We start from the raw sequence: 20,354 nt of genomic DNA, 5'->3' as shown, positions 1-20,354 counted from the left end.
TTGGCCTCCAGTCACTAACTTACCAAGTCTGGAAAACCAACACCACTTCATTTGTCAGACCTTAATATACTTGTGTTCTACTGAAAGTTATCAGCAGTTTATTTTTCAAGTCAAAACACTGCTTCTGGATAAGGCAGCAAACAGTATTCAATCAATACCTGATTTTCCTGGTTATTAATTTATAGAGCAAGAAAATAAAGTTAGATGACAAATTTCTCCCAGTGGAAGTATTTCCACGGGTCTGTGCCATCCTAACAACAGAGGATGATGTACTCTTACAGAAAGACTCAAGACACTACAAGAAGTCCTGCAACTAGCAGGACTAACAAAACTTTGTTTCCTACAATTTTGCAGATTGCTTCTGAGCTGTGATGCTTTGAGCTCCCTTCTCACTTGTTAGGCGTGGCAGCTGGATTAGCAGAGTACATGCTCTCTCTCACCTAGAGCTACAAACATTGATCAGCCAAACTTCTGTTACTGAGAAGTGAAACCATGGTCTGGGGGTTTCCTGCCAGCACACATTTATGCTGAACAAGACTGCTACAGAAACTTCATTACCTTTCAGACTTCAATACTTTGATCACACTTAGCTGATGCTGGCTAAAGGGTTAAAAATTTGAGGTCAAGCAAGAGAAAAGATAACTAAATACAAAATTGATTCCATTCCTTGCCTTAGGTGACTCAAGTACAGTAAGCATTGAAAATGGGCATATCAGAGAGCGCTCAAAGTTTGGAAAAACCCCTCCCGTCACTTAATAAGGAACACCTATACAGATTAGGAAAAGATCTGGGAAGAAACCTTCTACAAGTCAGAAGGCTGAAGTATTTCTCTAAATCTTCTGACTTTTAAAACAGGTTTTATAGAAATCTTGCGTAAGTCAGCTTACACTTGCCACTGAAATAAACCATACAGTAGGAGGAATCTTTCACAATACTAAAAAAACCCATAATGTGAAATCTATCAGACTTTTGCAACCCAGTAACCTCTCTGATATATTTTGTCTGATCAAACTGCAACATAGGAAGGTTACAAAACCATCAGAGTTACAACCAGATTACTTTTATTGATGGTTTCCGGTCAGAAAAGTCATAAGAGAAGGGAAGAACACATTAAGCCCTATTCTTCAGGGGGAAAAAAGAAAAGTAGCAACCAGCTGCACAATGCATTCTCCCCTTCCTGCATTCACTCACAATAACTTCCTAGAACCCTGTAGCTGCTTCCTTTATGAAGAATGCATGTACTTAACATCCTTGCATTTCTAATATGCTGCTAGCCTTATCAGCAAAATAACAGAAGAGACCAGTAGACAGCAGTGTGCTCATAACCATCATCTGGTCCATCTCAAGAAAGAAGTCAACATATATATACTCTTCTGCTACATACAACAAGGTTATACACTTAAAACATTCTAAAATCAGACAAAATTAATTTATGTAGTATGTGGTTTATCTAAATTGATTATAGAGTTTGAGATACTGCTATTTTATGCTTTTTAAGTGTCTTTCAACCCTATTTTCAATTATGGTTTATCTTATGCAACGTGTGCTGGTAAGTAAGGCAGTACCAGTAACAGCTTTTACGGGAAGGAGAAAGTAGGTTAAACAAGAAACCAAGAGAAACATGAAATAGGTAGAACTGGCCCACATCCGAATTATGCAGGAAAACAGTTCTCACAGGAAGTAAGGTAAACCTTAGTGTGATGGCTGCTAACAAGTTTAAATACATGTTGGCTACACATATTCAACTCATCATCAGAAATTAGCATTTCTTCTGAAGCCACCTAAAAATTGAAATACAGGGAAAACATGGAAAGACAAGTGTATCTTAATTTGCTATACTTCGAGGTGGAGAACCTGTGGACTCGAGGCTGGGCAATAATTACTGCCCTATGATGCTCAGCAGATCTCCATAGACAGGTTATTGCCAATTCATATGCTGTCAGCAGTAAGATCCATTGCTGATTTTTTCCACAAATTGATTTCCAGTAGAAAGTAGCACTTGTTCCTATCGTGACAATTACCATTGCTCTTTTGCCCTAAATAAGTCTGGATATGTTGCTCTTATACACAGCAACCACAACCCTTCTCAGCATTTTTATTAGGTATTCTTTACTCATTTAGTCTCCTATCATGAGGACACACGACCCTGCTTCTGGTAATCTCAGTCCATACTTTCTACGCCTCATTCCACTTCATCTTACTAGGAAAATGAATATAGACATGATGTTCTGCTTACTTCTGGTTTTACAAACTACATGTTGGAAAATGACAGTTACATGTCAATTTAAATGTATCAAGACATCTCAGTTACAAGAGATAAGCAGTGTTAGGTATAGAGTAGGGGTTCAGAGATAACTGCAGCTCACCATAACACACGGAGATATCCACAAAAGCAGCAGTTTAGGAGAGTATCAGAATGATTAACATGGGAAATTGTAACAGAAAGGAAGTAGAGAAAGATAAATCTGGGTCTGACTTAAGAACAAACACAATTCTAAACTCAGCCAAAAAGTATATTACGTTGCTCATCACTTTTCTCTACTGACTTCAAAACAAGCAAGCCTGAAGTAGCTTCTGAAATAGCTTCCATTATTCAACAGAAGTTAGTAATTTCTTTGCAACAGAATACACCACAGTAACAACTTTGCAATGGTCCTGATACACCTTATAGTCCAAAGAACAGCCCCTCAAATGGCTAACAATGCTCATAAATCAACTTGCTGCTCTAAGAAGTCCTACCACAGGGCAATAGGGAACTGTCTCACCTTTACTTAATTTGTCTGTGCCTCTGTATCTATGGCTGACTAGTCTCACTGCATTGAATTGTGTATCAGTAGAAAACCCCATGCAATATATGCAAGTAGTTTTTCATACTCATCAATGGAGAGCAGCTCATTGACAGCTCCCCTCACTGGAAGTAAAGCACGGAGGTCTTTGCTGAAGATTATTCCCCGCTCTTTCTGCAAGTAACCAGTTTCCACCAGTAGGCTTTCTGACAGTACCGGCTTTCCCCTCCAAAGTTTCCTTGAAGAATATAGTTGAATTTATGGAAAAACCAAGGTTTCTCCCATGGAAGTTTTTTCTTCATCCATAAAAACTGCTACCACTCTGCTCTCCCTGTAACAAAGCTCCACCTCTAGCAGTTTCACCCAGCATCTTCCTAGAAAGCTAACACCCCTCCTATTTATTACCTGTTCAGGCACGACAGAACTGGGAGTTTACATGCCACGGGACACATTTAAGACCAGTGAGAAGCAGCAACCTAAATATTATTAGAAACATCAGAGAATAGATGAACCTAAGTTTATAGGAAACCCCTAAAATTCCTAACAAGCACACAAACATATGCTATATTTTGCAACTCTGTACAGTAACGATGACAGGAAAAGAAAAATCCCACCCAACAAGTGGTGCCGCACCCTCTCACCACAAATTTCCTAGTAACAAAGCTGCTTCTGCACAAGTAGCACACACGACACTTGGTACACAGCTAGCAGAATGTCAGACATTTGCTAATACAAGTGATGGCTTTAACTTAAAAGTATTCAGTCAGCTCTAATATTCCACTCTTTTTACCTAAAAAAGCTTAGATTCTGAGCATCAAGGTCAACAGTACAAAATAACAGAACCCAAAAGCTACTGGCTAAGATTAGCCCAAACAGACTCCACTGCACTGTAGGAAAAAATCTGGAAAAGCTGACTTGTATCATAGAAGAGCAGAAGCGTATCTCCCCCTTGAAACTCTCAGAGCTATGGCAACTGCTGGGAAATAAGGTGCACAAGAACCAATCTACCGCTTCTATAAATTAAATATTCAGTCACTCTTTGCTGACCAGTCAGACATTAGGAGACATGTTCAATCTTTAGACAGAAGTACTACAGTCAGAAGCCTCTTCACCACAGTAAAGTCATACCCACTTCTTATAACCAACACCAATTAGGCTTTTAAAAAGTAAAAAGCAAGCATTTCACAAACTGTGAAACCCACAACGAGAGAGGAAAAAAAAAATAATCATATACATGACACTTAGAAAAACACTAACAACAGCATCTACCAACATCTACACAGGATTAAATCTGAAGGTACAAGGGTGAACCACCATCTATTTGTGGCTGGTCTATATTCTCTTATGCACACTGATGCACACTTTCAGAGATGATCAGCTTTACTGCTAGAACATTGGGAATATTCAGATGAAAATCTTTGTTTCCTTCTATATCCAAAGGATTTACCCCAGGTATTTTTTCTAAGTCTCTCATTTCTGCTAGAAATTGCACAAAGGAATAATTTCAAAGCAAAGCTGTGATCACTCATTTCGATTTCACTACCAAAGAGCTGGTAACAAAAACTTAACACAGAAGACTGGATTAAAAAAGTGTCCCATTAAAACAATGGAAGCCTTTGCACTGTCTGACCTCCACAGAAGCAAGTATTCTGATTTGCATCCTACACATTCTTATGCCACTATATGAAATATACATGCATGCAGAAAAATATTGCAACTTTGACAAGAATGTAAGTTGCATGGAGCATTTTTTTTGCTATCGCATCCAGCAATATAAGGTGAAATCGCCTATAGCTGCTCTTCTCTCCTAAACACAATCACCTTTTATCTTACAGTTTCCAGATACTTGAAAAACAAACCCAGGTACTTTCTTTGCCTCTAAAAAAAATATCAAAGATATTTGGCCACTTACTGAGTTTTTCTGTATATCTTGCTCAACTTTAGAAGAAAACACTGACAGGTCACCATTAAGTATAACCTCAGCCAATGAGTTCACCAAAGGGGCATAATGTATAATTAGAAAAACCTATTAAAAGAAAGATGGAAAAAAATATCAGACATATTACAGAACACATACAGTTTCACAATTTCAGTCACTGAACATGCTTTTTTGACCTTGCTAAACTGGTATCTTAAGTTTACATATACAGTAAAGTACAACTGGTAACACTGATAGTTCATGAAATCTACTTCAAACCACAAGAGACTATAATCTTCTCCATAGGTATCTGACCTTTCTCTACATTTTAAGCTACCTAGTTTTAATAATTCTTCATGCTCTTCTCTCCTTCTGAGAAATGTAAATTCTCTTATTTCAAAGCAGATGAGGAAAAAGTTGTGTGATGTTCTAGCAAGGAACCCAAAATAAAACTGCTCCAGAAAATTGCTTTTTTGAGAATCTACACAAACTGATCATGGTACACAACATCCACTGACCTTGACTGGCGGGACTCCATTAAGTTCTGTGTTGTGTGCCCAATTACTTAGCAGTGATTCACAAGTAAATGTCATGCAATAGGCTGAACTGGATCAGAAGCAGCTTTTCTGGCTATGCAATTGCAAAGAATTATGGTCTAGCTACAAAGTGGCTACATAACACAGGAATAGGGGCCACACTGCCTGTAATGTTAAAGCACTTATCCAGAAGCCCTTCAGTGCTTTAGCAGAGTTCACTGTTTACACTAACTACTCTATTTTGAGGCAAGGTTTACAAGGTTGGGCCAGCAAACAGCTGGCTTCTGGACAGAACCAGCTCAGGTCCAGCCACAATAGCCTTATGTCAGCTTATATCCATTATTGTCACAGGAATATCAAAGCTGTATCCCTAAACAGTAGTTCTAGCTGAGAAATCCCTAAATAATTTCTAATTCAGTAAGCCTAATGATTGTTCTGACAATATTTAGCTAAATATGATCTCCACGTTTTCTGATTAAAGTGAGAACCACTTCAAAAGTAAAGTGATTATTAGCATGTGGTGGTGACGTATGTAAAAGTTTGGAAAGTCACAACACGCTTCAAAATTACTTTGAACTACCTCACAAATCACTCAAGCTTCTTCTAATTCATAAAGTGTAGCTCAACTATACACAGGCATATTTTAGTGTATGTGCATTACATGTTCACTTTGCTAGTACAAGCCTCTCAAACACTTGTCTCTAATATATGAGTAATGCCTAAAGTGTATGCCTGCTGTCAGTAACAGAAACATTTAAGAAGGTTACTCAGGATACTCAGTGTACACTTTTTCAGATCCTACTCAACAAAGAAACTGTAGGTTAAAAAGATGCATTTCTGCCAGTGACAGAAAAATTAGTTTGACTTTCCACATCACATACCATTCTGATACACAAATTTGTTTCCAATACTTTATGGTTAGGAAAAAAAGTTCCATTTTCTTTACTAAAAGCAATAAAAAACACAGATGCAAAGCATTTGTGATACCTAGCCAATACTTCTGCTGAAAGAAGATGTGAAAAGAGGTTAACATACACAATCCTATGATGCTGATCCCTTTAGTTGCAAGAAAATATTGCTCCCAAGGTTTTATCTGTGGTAAATAATTTAAACTTAAAAAACTGTGGTGATGTGTTATTGTATTATCCTGAAAAATCACATTTTTCAGAGAAGTTCTTAAAAAAAAAGATGGAATTATGGACCACACCATAATGAAATTAATGTAAAATGGTAAGTTCAAAGAAAAAAAGAAGTATAAATGCTATGAATACAAGTCAAAACTATTTTCTGAGAATGCAATTTAAGAAAATTACTCTCATAGCAATGCACTGAAGACTACAGGGAGAAAATACCACTTTTCTCTACAAATACAAAAAAAATTGACAGCAATTTCTTCATTTTAAAATAAGTTCCAAAAAGAAAAGGAGGTGGGACTAGTAAGAACGTGAAAACAACAAGTACTTTATTACAGATTTCAGGTATAAGCATAATGAAATTCAAATTGTGAGGAAGTTTGAGGTTTGGGTGGATTTTGTTTGTTTAAAAAAAATACATCAAAAAAAACCCATGATAACATTTCTCAGAGAGGGAAAGTGCAGCCTGGAATCTTCCAGAGCTTAGGCAGATTCAAAGTGCAATACAGTATCTGCCTAAATTTCGCCTGCAATTTTACTAAATTCTGTCCTAGTATGTTGCATGGCTCTACTACGTACCACTTTTCAGGTGGCGTACATAACCACTGAATGCTCCAAAGGCTACCCTGTGCTATGGGATCCTCAGAAGAATATTAATTCAACTAAGAAGCTATTTGGCACTGCAAAAGATGTTCAGAAGTAGGACAAAATATTTAAAATACTTACTTGAGAAAGAAGATAGAGAGAAACTTGGAGGCTTATTTTTGGACGCTCTCCACCCTATGGAAAAAATGTTATGAAAAATGCAGATTTATTTATACAATGTTAAAGCACTTATTTTTTATTAAAAACAAAACTCTTAATATTGTATTGTTCCACATTCTACTACAAAATGTTCAGAAAGCAGCACGCTCTAACATTCTTTTGTAAGCTATTTCAAATGACGACTCTCCAAATAAGCAAATCCCTTACTCTATATGCTTAAAAAATAGCTAATGATTATTATCTTTCATAGTCACTTTGGTAACTTAAATTTGAACAGATGAGTATCTGGGAAGTATGTTGGTTTTCACTACGCTACTATTCTTTCAAAAAGTACTTCTCAGTTAACGTTCATTAAAATCAACTCTAAACAGCTATTCAGAAACAATGAAATATCACCCACATAATAAAAGCATGGTCAGTAGACACTTCTCTAATCAGGTACATCACACTGGACAAAAATATTTGAAGTAGCACTGTTGTGCTCAAGTTATAAGTTTATATGCCAGTAGTAATGAAAATGTTTCTAAAAATAAATTGGTGATACTTTAAAAACCATAACCACGTAAATTAATTATCTCAAGAGGTACGAACAGCCTAATTTTATGACTGCAAGTATCTCTGACCTCATGATAATAGACAAATCTGCCTGAAAATAGGAGGACAAGCAGATTTTGGTAATGCATGAATGGAAAGAGTTACAATAGCTGAAATAAAAGTCTGGAAGTCTGCTTCACCCTATTTTAATGGCAAGACAAGATGATGTTTATCATTCAATCAATCCTTAGTGCACATACAATATACTGAATTAATTAACCTGACCTCTGGTTAATGAAAGTATGCTGAAATTCACAAAGCATTGTGTATCTTAAGAACAAACACCATTACAGAAGATCGGAGGGGGGAATGGATAAACAGAAATAAAATATAATTTTTTTTTTTTAAAGACAAGTGAATACAGGAACCCACACAGGCTTTAAAAGAATTTCTGTTTCATTAAAAATAAGCTTTTCACTAAATTTAAAGGCTATGCTTTAAGAAAAAATTCAACTATATGACATTGAGACGCAGCTTATCTGCAAATCGAAGAATCGCGTATCAAAATCAAAAGTTAGTATCTTCTGCGTGGAGTGGATTTTTACACCATGGAAAATTTGCACATATAATGGGAAAAGGTATTATAATCTGCTTTTGCCAGGAAACAGGTTACCATATCAGGAAAAGAAATCACACACCTCAAATTTCCCGGTGCCACAGAAATTTAAACCCTGTTCCAAATTTGCAGCTCTTCTTGTCTCCACTATCATTAGCATTTAACAACCACATCATCCAAACCAGTGTTTGTTTCGTGAATAAAGTTCTATCATCTATTCTGCCCTTAATTTCAGTCTCAGGGTACTTCCCCTACAGTTACCTTAAACCATTTCATGTAAAAGACACAAACATAGGTATCTACACTACTAACCCTACTACAGAATACACCTGCTGAACTAATTATTATGCATAAGGAAAGCAAGTAACACTTTTAAGACTTATTTGTTTACAGGCATTAGCTTACCTTATCTTGATTTACTAATGAATACACATAGAGGGGAAGAAAGAGCCTATTAAGTAGGTGGTCTGTTAGCACATCATTTAAAAATTCACAATTAATGATAAGGATATCATTAAGGTAATGTAAATGATCAAGATGTTCTGCTACCAGGTCACTCAGTTTGCCCCTATTTCTGTGCCTGAAAAAGCAAGCAAAAAAAGTCTCAGATACAATCATTTGTCAAAATCTTAAAAACTTCAGAAGAGAATTAATGCATATCCCTTCCATAGATCCCCTTGTGCAGATCAACTGCCTAAACAAGATGTTTTCATTAAAGTCAACAAATGCAGCTAGCAAACAATCTTCAGGCTTATATGTGTTTGAGGATGCACATATCAGTTTTTCCCCCAAGTTTTCAGATGCAATGTTTTTATAAAACTTCACTTTCCACTGCCAAACTCTTTTCACAAGACATAAAAAAATGTTAAGATTTGTTTCAAAAAAGAAAAGAAAAAATCTATGTTGTATTTAACATCTACATCTTCACTTTAAGAAAGGAAGAAACAGCTGCCCATTCTAAGGTGGGGGTAGGAAGGCAAACCAAGAATAACCCGAAATCAACAAAATGTTTCTGGAGTTGATAGTAGAATATTACACAGGAATTTCAGGTCTGACAGTTCACATACTAAAAAAAGTTCATCTTCCCAATTTAATTTTTTTTCCTACAATCTTTTCAGAAAGCTGTTCTACTGAGATGATACACAGAAAAGGAACATGAAAAAGACCAAGTTGGTAAGTTTGAAAAGCATGGAATACCTTTTGTGTCTTCTGGCTATCTGCTAAATTTAGCAGAATTAAAACAAAGATGGAAAAGCATGCTGCTGAACACTAATTGTATGGATATTAGCACAGATAGGGCACACAGCACTAGTAATTATTAATTCAAAGCTTGAACTGACTACAAGGGAACATATTCAGAAATTAACTTAACTGCACTATTACAGACAAAATAAGGGAAGTCCCAACATATGAGAAAAACATTTCCATTCAATACCCAGCATTTGTAAAAGCTTACTCTTCATCAGTCTGCACACAGTTATCCAGTTCTATCACGTGGCTTCCAATAAACCAAACGAGGTTGGAGAAATAAGGGACAGCAGTTTTATCTCTAATGTAATGCAGCATAGGTTGGTTGTCCACTGAAGAGAAATTATTAAAAAGAAAACTCAGTTGCAATTTTTTTTAAATTAATGTTTAAGAAATACAATAAAGTAACACCTGAGTTTTTATTACATGCTAGCTTTTCATACCAGTATATACCTGACATGATCTTATGCATGAAATGGACATCTACAAAAACATCACATCAACTCTTAATTGGCTCGAACGAGCCTAATATTGATATATTTACATAGATCTGAAGGTAAATCTAGTGGAATGCAGAAAGTTTTTTAGCACAGTCTTTATTAAAAGGAAGAGGAAAAAGCATAAGAATAAAGCGGTAATGCTGAAAGTCAAGCTAGTTAGACTTACATGACACTGCATTAAGGAACACAGGAATCATCAGTGAAGGAAGGGCAAAAGAAACAGACAACAGTTAACAGGATTAGGAACTGGGATAGCGACATCCTCCAAAAGGGTTTAAAAAGCTAAAGCACAAAGCATCTAAACTAAAAGATACAGGGTAGGTGTTAGATCAGAATATATGCAAATGGATAGTCAGAAAATTATGAAACCTGAACATCCGAGCTGTGTTTTCTCAACTCTAACCTTTGTATCACTACAACATTCAATGAAAATCCTATACATTTTTTTGAACCATAAAACCACTTAGTTACGTAAATATATAGCAAATAGGGTATGGAGCCTGCACTTTGCTCTTTTTGTGAGCACACACTTGGGTTTACAGCTCTTTGAAGCAGAAAACTTTGAAGTACCAAGTGTCCATTGCTTAACACAATTTTGCCCCTTGCAGTCAATACTATAAAGAACCTATCTGCTATGCAGGCTATCCAGTTATTTGCAGCACCAATTGTTCATTGTTTTAAAAAAGTTCTCATATTCTTCTACAATAAAGACTCTCATCAAATCACTACTACTCCTGATAGACAGAAAATTTTGTAAATCCAAAATGTAATTTAATTTAAAATGGATTAAAGAATAAGAAGCCCTGCATGAACATATTCCATAATACATACTACCTTACAGCATGCTGATTTCAGAGGTAGAAGTTCTGAATACATGCGAATTTTTCTACAGAGATCACTGATATTTTCAGCCTATTACAGATTTTACACACCCCAACAAAATTTTAGAGGGAAGCAACTTTAGGACATTGCCTAGTCCAAACCCATTCTCAAAGCAGCATTAACTTCAAAGTTCAACCAGGTTGCTAAAGGGCCTTGTAAGTTTTGAAGATCTCAAACAATACAGAATCCTCAGTTTCTCTGGCAAACCTGTTGCAACACTTAACTAGTCTCACAGTGGAGTTTTTGGCTTTTTTTCCTTATGTCCTACTGGAATGTCCAGTACAGGAATTTGCAACTGCAGCCTCCTGGTGTTCACTGGGCACCTCTGGGAATGGTCTAGCTTTTCTTCAGACTGGAGTGACTGCAGCACCTAGAAACTCTACAGTCATATTCTAGTGCACTTCAAATCCAAAAGGAAGTGATGCAGCCAGCAAGGTTACTGCTTCATATATTATAAAGCTCAAGTTCATAAGTAAAAAATACTTGATATTCTTAAAGCACTTTGTTTTGGGGGTTGGGGTTTTTTGTTTGTTTTTTAAATACAGTCACATTCTGATCTCTGCTGGAAAGGAAGCTAAAGGTCCTTGTGTATGCTTGATATTCTTTTGGGTTTTTTAAACCAATTTAATCTGTGTATTTCCAAGTACATACTGTAAGTTTGGGGTTCCATTTCATAAAAACAAAAAGGTGTACCTGAAGCATGTCAATATGCTAAGCTTTTCAATCTCATAAACCAGACAGAAAACCCTCAAATGTAAATAACTGAAAATTAAACTAAATGAAACACACACTTTTCACACATGCCTTTTTTAATATAGAAAAAGCATACCTTTGTAGACATTTAAAGTTATAGTTCTAACAGCAATCCTGACCATGCTTTCTGGGTGGTTAAAAAATTTAATAGCTTCAGTGTACAAAGCAAAGTCATTAGTGTGCTGTAACAAAAGGAGAGAAAGTATTTATGAATTAACGAAAATATGTACAGGGCATTTGTAGGGATTCTGTATGAAAAATGTTTTCCATGTATTATGCTGATATTTTTACCTTCCGATTTGACAATGAACACTCAACTGTATTTGTAGCTCTGCATTAAAATAAATTGCTTTAAGTGTCTGAGCTTTCCGTGTTAACTCTGCTCATATTCAGTGCTTTAATGCCCTCTTCTGGCAAAAAGTGGAATGGAGCACGGAAAAAAGCATTTCGCCTTTGGCCTTTGATTACTCAAGCTTCTTAGACTTTGCCTAAGTATTTTAGAACCAAGTGGTGCAACAGAAAATATCCTGTTTATAAAAGCATTAGAAAACAAAGCATAAACAAGATTGATTCTCACGGAAGTAGACTTCAGAGCTACGGAAACAGTCCAATACTAACTTCCAGATTTTGATTTTAATATAGTTGTACAAGGACAAAGACCTATTCTTTATCATGCTTTCACAGTGCTCCCCACAAATGAATTCTCTATCACAGATATTAAAGTTATAAAAAAAAATTCAGGACATGCTGAGACAAGAGACTGTTTAGAATATGTGCCAAATTACTATCAATTTCTAATTAAAGTCCTCTTAGCATTATACTGCAACTCTTCACTTACCTCATTATAAAAGAAATGTACAGTATGATTGTTGAGCTTCAGGGAAAGGGTTTTCAAAAATGATATGTAATATGCCATGATTTCCTCATCGGAAAAGTCAAATTTGTGGACAATAATAGAATTTACATAATTATTAGAGAGCAGATAGTCTGAAAAATAAAGACATTACACAGGTTAATAGAAAGAAAAAACCCATTATGCTACCTAGCTGTATGTAAAGTACCAGCCAGCAACAAACTACCTGATGTTGAAGATTCCAATTTTTAGCCAAACAATTCAAGCAATGGCTTCACACGGTAATAAGGAAATTTTTCCCTACAAAGGCCTTTCCTCTCAAGAAAAAGGAAACCAAAAATATACTTCACCTTCCGCAATTTATGTAGGCTTTGCAGCTAATAAGACTTAACTCTCTTTTCCTCCCAAAGTCGTAACACTCAAAGGTTTGCGTACGACTTTCGTTCAATATAGTTGTAGAGTACTTTAATAAATTCTCTGTCCTCTTTATATATTTCTAAAAACTTGGAAGTAAACACAAGTGGCTGAATGCCAGCCCCAATGATGTCAGAACAGTTTCAGTATAAATTATACAACAGTTTCATCATATAACCTGCAGCATCAAGGGGAACATTTCAGACCACAGCTGATATGCTGACTTAAATCCCTTGAAATATGCTAAGTAAGCGTTTGTGTAGTATCAAAAAACTACTTTTGTACTACTGAAAATTAAAAGGTATTTTGGAGTCAAACTACACTGCATTTTTAGTAGCGTTCAATTAAAAATATTGTTAGGGATTCATATAGTTCTTCTGTGAAGGAACACTAGGACTAAATTTCATTAAATGAAAGGGAATTCAACCAAATCTTGAAAGTGTGTCCTTACACAGTGACGTTTCATGACTGATGTTCTCAAAAAGGATGTTCAGGGTCTGTAGAAGCTGTACACACACGTAACGACCAGACTTCTGACGCAAGATGTTCAAGAAGAAAACAAACATATTCTTCTCCAAGAAAAAACTGAAAGAAAAAAATAGAGGTGTCATTAATTCACTTGCTGTTTTCAACAGGAACATAATTTTACTAGGATCAGGGATGATTCCAGGCAAGTCTGACAAACTACATTTTACATTTATGAAGAGTTACTTAGCGAAGTTATATCTGTGTAACAGAAGAGTATCTTCCAAAAACCTTAAATACTAATAAAGGGTGCTTAAATATTCAAATTACACAGAAATAGGATATCAAGAAGTCAGGGCCTTTTTTATTTTTAGTATATTTGATTTATCAGGCAGCTTCCCTACCTTGCAATCATAATTTTGAAGGCAAGAGCCTCTAAATGAGGGTTATGTTTTGTTCACTTGCCCCTTTTAAGCTAACACTTTTTATCTTCAACACTGTAGACCTTATTTTAGACCCACTTTATTTTTTTTCTCCACAGCAGAAGCAAGCATTTAATGGTTTATTGTACAAATCAAACATAAGTGAATGCTTGCCGTGTTTTTAAACCAGAAATGCATGCAATTTAAAGAAAACAGTGTGGACTCTTTCCTACCAGGACAGGACATCATAAATACAAAGCTATGGACATTTTTTTTTTTTCCATTAACTGCAGAAAAGACTCCTCATTCCTAAAACAGCCCCAAGCAGAGAAGACAGTGAGAAATTTGATGGAGTTACAGTATAGACAAGAACAATCAGAGCAAGTTAATCTTCTTAGTCCACATCACAACCTAATCATGTTGAAATAGTGTTTTAAAATAAAACCAACCACTCACTAAATAAGTAATTAAAAACACCAAACACCTTTGTTTTACTTATCTCAAACATAAATGGCATGTATAAAAGAACAAGTGTCAAAGCAAACAGCCAAGGAATGAGCTTTAACACTGTCAGATTTGCAACTGTGAATATTGGTTTTGAAGTTAGTTTTTCTATCACGCTATTTTATGAGGATTAAAATAACATCTGAACAAAAACTCTAAATATCATAGCTGGAATAAGATACTACTTGTAGTATCTTATATAAATTGAAGTTAACAAATTAAAGTCATATGGTATTAATAGATGTACTGAGTAAATCTGGGCCCTAAAATAGGTTAGATTTTGTATTTGTGTCAAAGATTTAAGAGTCAAACAAAAGCAGTACATGGAAGAGTGAAAGCGGGGGCTCTGGACTTGGAACACTTAAAAGCAACAATATCTGGGTTTTTTGTATGGCAAGAATATATGGTCCTGCTTACCCGTTTACTACAGGACATAGTTTCACACCTATATTCATGAAATTCAGTCTTGGAACAGTTATCCTTCTGCACTAGTTCTCATGCAACTCTAACCATTCTTCAAAAACAAAACCAGAGTCAAAATTTCTTAGAAGTACTTACTCAAATACTGAGCTGTCATTCTGATCCCCCCATATAAGGATCTCTGTTATAGAACGAATAGTCTCTACCAGCAGGTTGCGGTTGTGATCTGTTACTGTTGTATTTTTAGTCAAAACATGATACATGTACCTAAAAGAAAAAAATAATTACAAGTAGTATGCTATCCTGCCACTTTCACATCTGCCACTTTAGTGGCACATTTGACTTTAGTCACTGTAACTTAAAGTAGATGCACACACTATGTCTAATCATTGTACAATTTAAAAACCCTAATATTTCCTTTTAATATTGATGCAGAAAGAAAAGTAATTGTTAAACAGAATGTGACAAATGAAAAATCCATAACTAGCCAGGTGAGTTACGAATGCTTATGCATATATTAGCACAGGACTAGAAACTATGTAACACTTGTCCCATGGTGCTTCTTATGGCAACCCACTGAATTTCTTTGCAAGTATGTTAAAGTCAAAGGAGTGATGAGCAAGAAAAAGGAGAAATACAAGCAGCAGTTAAGCATGCAGTAGCTGACACGGGACAGTAATTCTGGAAAAAGGCATATACAGATTTAACTAGAAAAGTTAGATCCCTTCTCTTGTCTGCAGAGACCCTTTACAGACTCATGTTAATTAGCCGGTTAACAATCAGGACTATCAAACACTATTCAAATTGGCAAAGCTTAATCATCAGGTTTCCTGGCCCTTCCAGCATAGAAATACTGATTGGAACTGTGGCAAATGCCAGCTTTACCATCTCAAAGGGCAAACGTTTAAGGCTGTAGTGAAGTTTAAAAAAATGCATGTCTTTATTAGACTGGTGCCAGGTAGACAGGAAGCTAGATAAAATTTGAAAGGCTTGGATTATAAGTCTCAGAATTTTACTCAGTCAAGGAAGCATTTTTTTTTTCTTTCCCAAAATAAGATGTTACATCAAAGATTACTTCCCTTTGTCCTAGTTAAAAAAAAAAAAGGGGGGGGGGGGGGGGGGAAATGTGTGGCAAATTCTAATACACGCACAAGAATCACGAGGTTTTCTCCCTCTAGTTTGTTGGGGTTTTTTTGGTTGTTGTTTGTTGGTTTTTTTTTATTTTATATAGTAATAAAGAAAAAGGATGGATGTAAGAAAGTTGCATAATTATGCAAGTAGTTGAATAAAAAATATAATCAGAAATTTCCTGACATTTTAAAACTGCAAGAGTTCAGATGACTGAACATAGATCACATATTGCTATACCGCAATCTATTGAAAACCCTGAGTAACACCTGAGCATTCAGGAATATCTGGGCAACATACTAACAAGTGTTTGGGATGGAACACACATTTTTCTGTACTATTTACCTTGCCATGAAAAGTGGAGTTAATCAAAACTCACATGACCTATTTTTGGGAAAACAGCCTGCATGTCCCAACTCTGGGGCAGCCTATCGTTATTGTTATGGATTCCAGGAAAGTCTGTGCAGTGATTCAGGTTGAAATTTTAGGAATCTTATTAGTACAGTATGATGCAGGAGTTTAGAAGTTCAAGAAACAACAGACCCAAAGACCTCAAGCAGTTATCATGTAAAAGATAAAAATAACAATTTTGCCAAGCTACTGTAGGATTCCAGGAAACACTGTGCATTCTAAAACATAATTTTGGAGCATCAGGTTTAAGGCAAGTTTCAGAAGTTTAGGTCAAAACCAAACTTGAAATCACATTTCAAAAAACAGTATTCCCATCAGTTTTATCTACACTAAGAAAATGAATCACTGCGCAGGGCAAACACTATGCTGGAGACTAAAATGCCATGTAACTGAACACAATATCAGGCTGTACCAAGTAGTTATCAGATGTAACAAGACAAAAGAAGATATCACCTACTTTCAGAATCTTTTTCATGCTTGAATTAAAAAAAAAAAGTTTGATTATCTTTGCAGCTTACTTAAAGTTTGCAAAATCTGGTTTAGGGAAATCTTCTTCAACCACGGAACTGCCACTCTGTTGGCCAGAGCTTCACAAGACTTGTTGCAAGACACAGTCCATCCTCATAAGCCACGCATGAAGCATAAGCTATTTCAGAGAAGTTTATTATGCCATTATGGGAAAATGCTATATCCTTGTTGATCTTGATATTGCTTAATGATCAGGTACCGATTTGTCTATGTGGAGTAGTGCACAAGAACACTGAGAGGTAAACAACCCTCAGAAGTTCACAGTTTTAACAGACTTAACATACCACATGCTCTCTTCCCTCCATCCCCACCCAAAACCAGCAATGTGATAAAGCCTACATCATATTAAGGTTAACCTACCAGACAGCAGAGGAAAGAGGAAGAAAAAAGGGAAGACATGGCTAGGAGGGGGAAAAACATTGGCTTTTCATACTCTTCAGTAAAAAATACTCTCCCTCTTCACACTGTTTTTTCCCTTCATAAACCAACACTAATTTTGCAAATCCAGCAAAGAAACTGCTCAGATTGAAACCACTCTAGAAAAGTTGATTCATAGCTATCTCCTACAGTCATAACTGCCTGGTCATGTGCCATACCATAACAGAATTCCTTTAAATAGCAAGTAAACAAGCACCTGCAAATCCTCTTCAACTAATCTGAGGATCACGGTTCAAAATTCCTTCTATGGAAACTGACAGTGTGATGGCTCACAGTGAAGGTCTTAGAGTTTAAGTCTGACCACCTACGAGAATTCCCAGGGCTTTCTAAAACAGCACATGGCACTCAAGCCCTGCAAAATCTCCCCATTATGGCACCATTTGTATTATCAGGACAGTGAGTCAAAAGACAGAGCAAAAACCAAGTCGCTGCTCTGAGCATGCATCAGTTAATGGAACAGTGAACACCTGAAGACAGAAGGCAATTAAATCGGAACAGTTCATTCCACAGCAATCTGTATAGTAAGTATTTTTCCCGAGAGAGTTAAGAATAATTAATATTACACTACTTCAGATATTTTAGCCTATTTATTTGAAGTCACATATAAATTACTGCATCTGTGAACATATATTTCTCATTAATAAATTACATTATACAAACCTGGGAATAAAGTTTACTCCAATTGCAGAACTCTGGGAATGGGAAGCAGTGGGAAGTGCTATTACCTCCTTTGGGAGCCTATAGAACATTTTTGCTTTTGCACCTGTAGCGCTCCTAACATTTAATAGTCAACAATACATGAACTCTAAATTAATTCATTTAATATCAACATTACTGCAAAGTTCTTTGATTTGCTAACACACTGATGCACTTGGAGAAAATCGGGCCTTCACTTCCAAGATAGTCCTTCATCTAATTATTTGAAAATTAATGAGAAAGCATACATGTACTTGTTTCTTTTACCAGACATGCAATGTAATGTATCATGAGAATATAAGGTATCACACAAAACCAGTATTTTTATATTCACATAAATCCTTAAAGCTTGTCTCTATTTGCTGATTACAAAGAGGTCTAGTTCATGCTCCGAAATGCTAAATCCTCAAAGAAGAAGGTTTTGTCATCTCTGTCTCTCTATATCTGAAGACAGGGTTCAAACAAGCAAAAACCTAACAAAAATCCACAATGCAGGAAGCATCAAAGCACCCAATACCATCAAAATCAGTGGAAGATTTTACCAGCAACTTAACAAAACAAAATTCTGAACATTTTCCTTGTAAGAAATCATGCTTAAAGGGATAACATAATAACTCATTAATACAGAAAGTATGTATTAATGACTTTCCTACTTACTATTTTAAAAAAATACACTAAACCAGGTAAGAGTTGAGGAAGACAAGCACTCAAATTTTAACACCCCAGACTTAATAATAATGAACCTGCTTCTTCATGCTGCCTGTAACTATGTAATCACATGTTGCTCTTGTAGAGGAAGCTCGATGTATAGCATGGACAGTACTTCAGGAAATGAATCAGCTGTGAAACAAGCCTTCAGCCATACGTGTTTATGGACACTGCATCTAACGAAGTCACGAGAAATGTTCAGCACTCAACTCCAATGATATAAAACCTTTTTGTGCAATCAGTTTGCAATTAAAATACCAAGTGTAGAAGCAACAAGGGGAAATAGACTTGAGGGTAATGACAGGGCTATGTAAAATACCCCTTAGAAAAGCAGGAAAAAATTTGCATCTAGAAACAAAGATACTAAGCTTAAGTTCCAAAGCCTTTCACTTCAGCAGGAACACCAGAGACACTACCAGATGAACTCTTCAGAAATGGTTATCACCACTTAAATACTGGGAGAAATTACATAATTCCTCTTCATTCCAATGCAAAGTCAAAACTTGTAGACAGACAGGGAAAGAAGATACAGTTATGCTCTCAAGGAGACATGACCACATATCTGCCAAGGTTACACTATCCTCAGCTGGGCAATATGAAAAGCTTTTTGGTACTTCAACCATAGGCCACAGCTCCTAAGGTGAAGAGCTGCAGAAGCAGAGTACAGTGACTATCAGTCAGTGGCTGGGAAGAACTGTAAGAAACCCTGACCCACACAAGAACACCTGGCATGACATGCAAAGGTAGACCACAAGAGAAAGAAAACACCACGCAGCTTCTGAAGTACCACCAACTCCAAGTCTGTGTAGTGAGACAGACTGTTGCCTAAAAGAGCACCTTGATGTATTTGCTTCTAGAACTAGAAGCATATAATAAACAGAAGAGAGGACCACATAAAGGAAAGGGAAAAAAAGTTCTCATTTTAAACTGCTCGGTTCCACCTTTAAGAAGTGGATTGTGCTCATTTCAGACACAACCCCATGTAAAGATGAACACACCATTTCAGCCTGTTTTCACAAGCAATCACTAACAATTTTCCCGTTTCCAGAATATTTAGGCTTTCTCCACTTAGGAAGTTATTGACATTCCCTCGATTACTAACCAAAGGGCACAAAAATACCAAGTTATCGGAAAAATTATGGTCAGAAGCACTCGGGTAACGCATAGTACTGTTTCATAGCCTCTCTAGACTGTAATTCAGCAAGGCGTGGGAAAGCTGGATTAAATTGTAACTGTTTTCACTAGACCAAGAGACTGTATCAAAACACTTAATACAAACAGCCTCACAATCTTCCTTTAGCCAATCCATTCTATGGCATGTTTGCACAAAGACCGAATAGTAAAATTTCAAAAGCCAGCCTCAAGCAAACTGCATTAGAGCTGATGGGAAAGGGAGTTCCAGATCCAACATTTACTGACAAAAAGCAGTAACTTTCTCAGTACTACTAAACAGGTATATTGCTTAAAATTTAGACTAAACTCTACATTATGCATGTTAAAAATATTTCCATAAGGATAGCCCAGGCTATCTCTTGTAACATAATATATTATACCTTTTATAGGCTAAGCTAACCTTTAATAGCAAGACTGGTGTGTTCTACTCAGCGCATTCACATGGAACACAATATGGGGTTTTGAGGAGTTGAAAATGAGAATGCAGACAGCTCACAAGATGGTGAGCTTAGCAAGACTGACT

The 20,354-nt window shown here is 36.2% G+C and overlaps 1 protein-coding gene across 6 annotated transcripts in view; it reads right to left on the bottom strand.

Annotated features, from left to right (window-relative positions):
* Positions 1-20,354, bottom strand: part of CLEC16A (C-type lectin domain containing 16A) — an 81,610-nt gene that overhangs the window by 59,081 nt on the left and 2,175 nt on the right. For 4 of the 6 annotated variants that reach the window (XM_037383776.1, XM_037383778.1, XM_037383780.1 and 1 more), the window contains exons 2-10: positions 14,888-15,016; positions 13,390-13,523; positions 12,510-12,658; positions 11,748-11,853; positions 10,203-10,208; positions 9,745-9,868; positions 8,694-8,868; positions 7,100-7,153; positions 4,699-4,812 (exon numbers count right to left, since the gene is read on the bottom strand). In XM_037383776.1, the coding sequence (XP_037239673.1) occupies positions 4,699-4,812; positions 7,100-7,153; positions 8,694-8,868; positions 9,745-9,868; positions 10,203-10,208; positions 11,748-11,853; positions 12,510-12,658; positions 13,390-13,523; positions 14,888-15,016 (991 nt within the window). The remainder of the gene's footprint in view (positions 1-4,698; positions 4,813-7,099; positions 7,154-8,693; positions 8,869-9,744; positions 9,869-10,202; positions 10,209-11,747; positions 11,854-12,509; positions 12,659-13,389; positions 13,524-14,887; positions 15,017-20,354) is intronic. The other 2 variants (XM_037383777.1, XM_037383781.1) reach the window with 1 other exon arrangement.

This window comes from Falco rusticolus, chromosome 4 (assembly GCF_015220075.1).
Source record: "Falco rusticolus isolate bFalRus1 chromosome 4, bFalRus1.pri, whole genome shotgun sequence".
In the NCBI taxonomy this organism is placed as follows: domain Eukaryota; kingdom Metazoa; phylum Chordata; class Aves; order Falconiformes; family Falconidae; genus Falco; species Falco rusticolus.
This window is presented reverse-complemented; position numbering and strand designations above follow the sequence as displayed.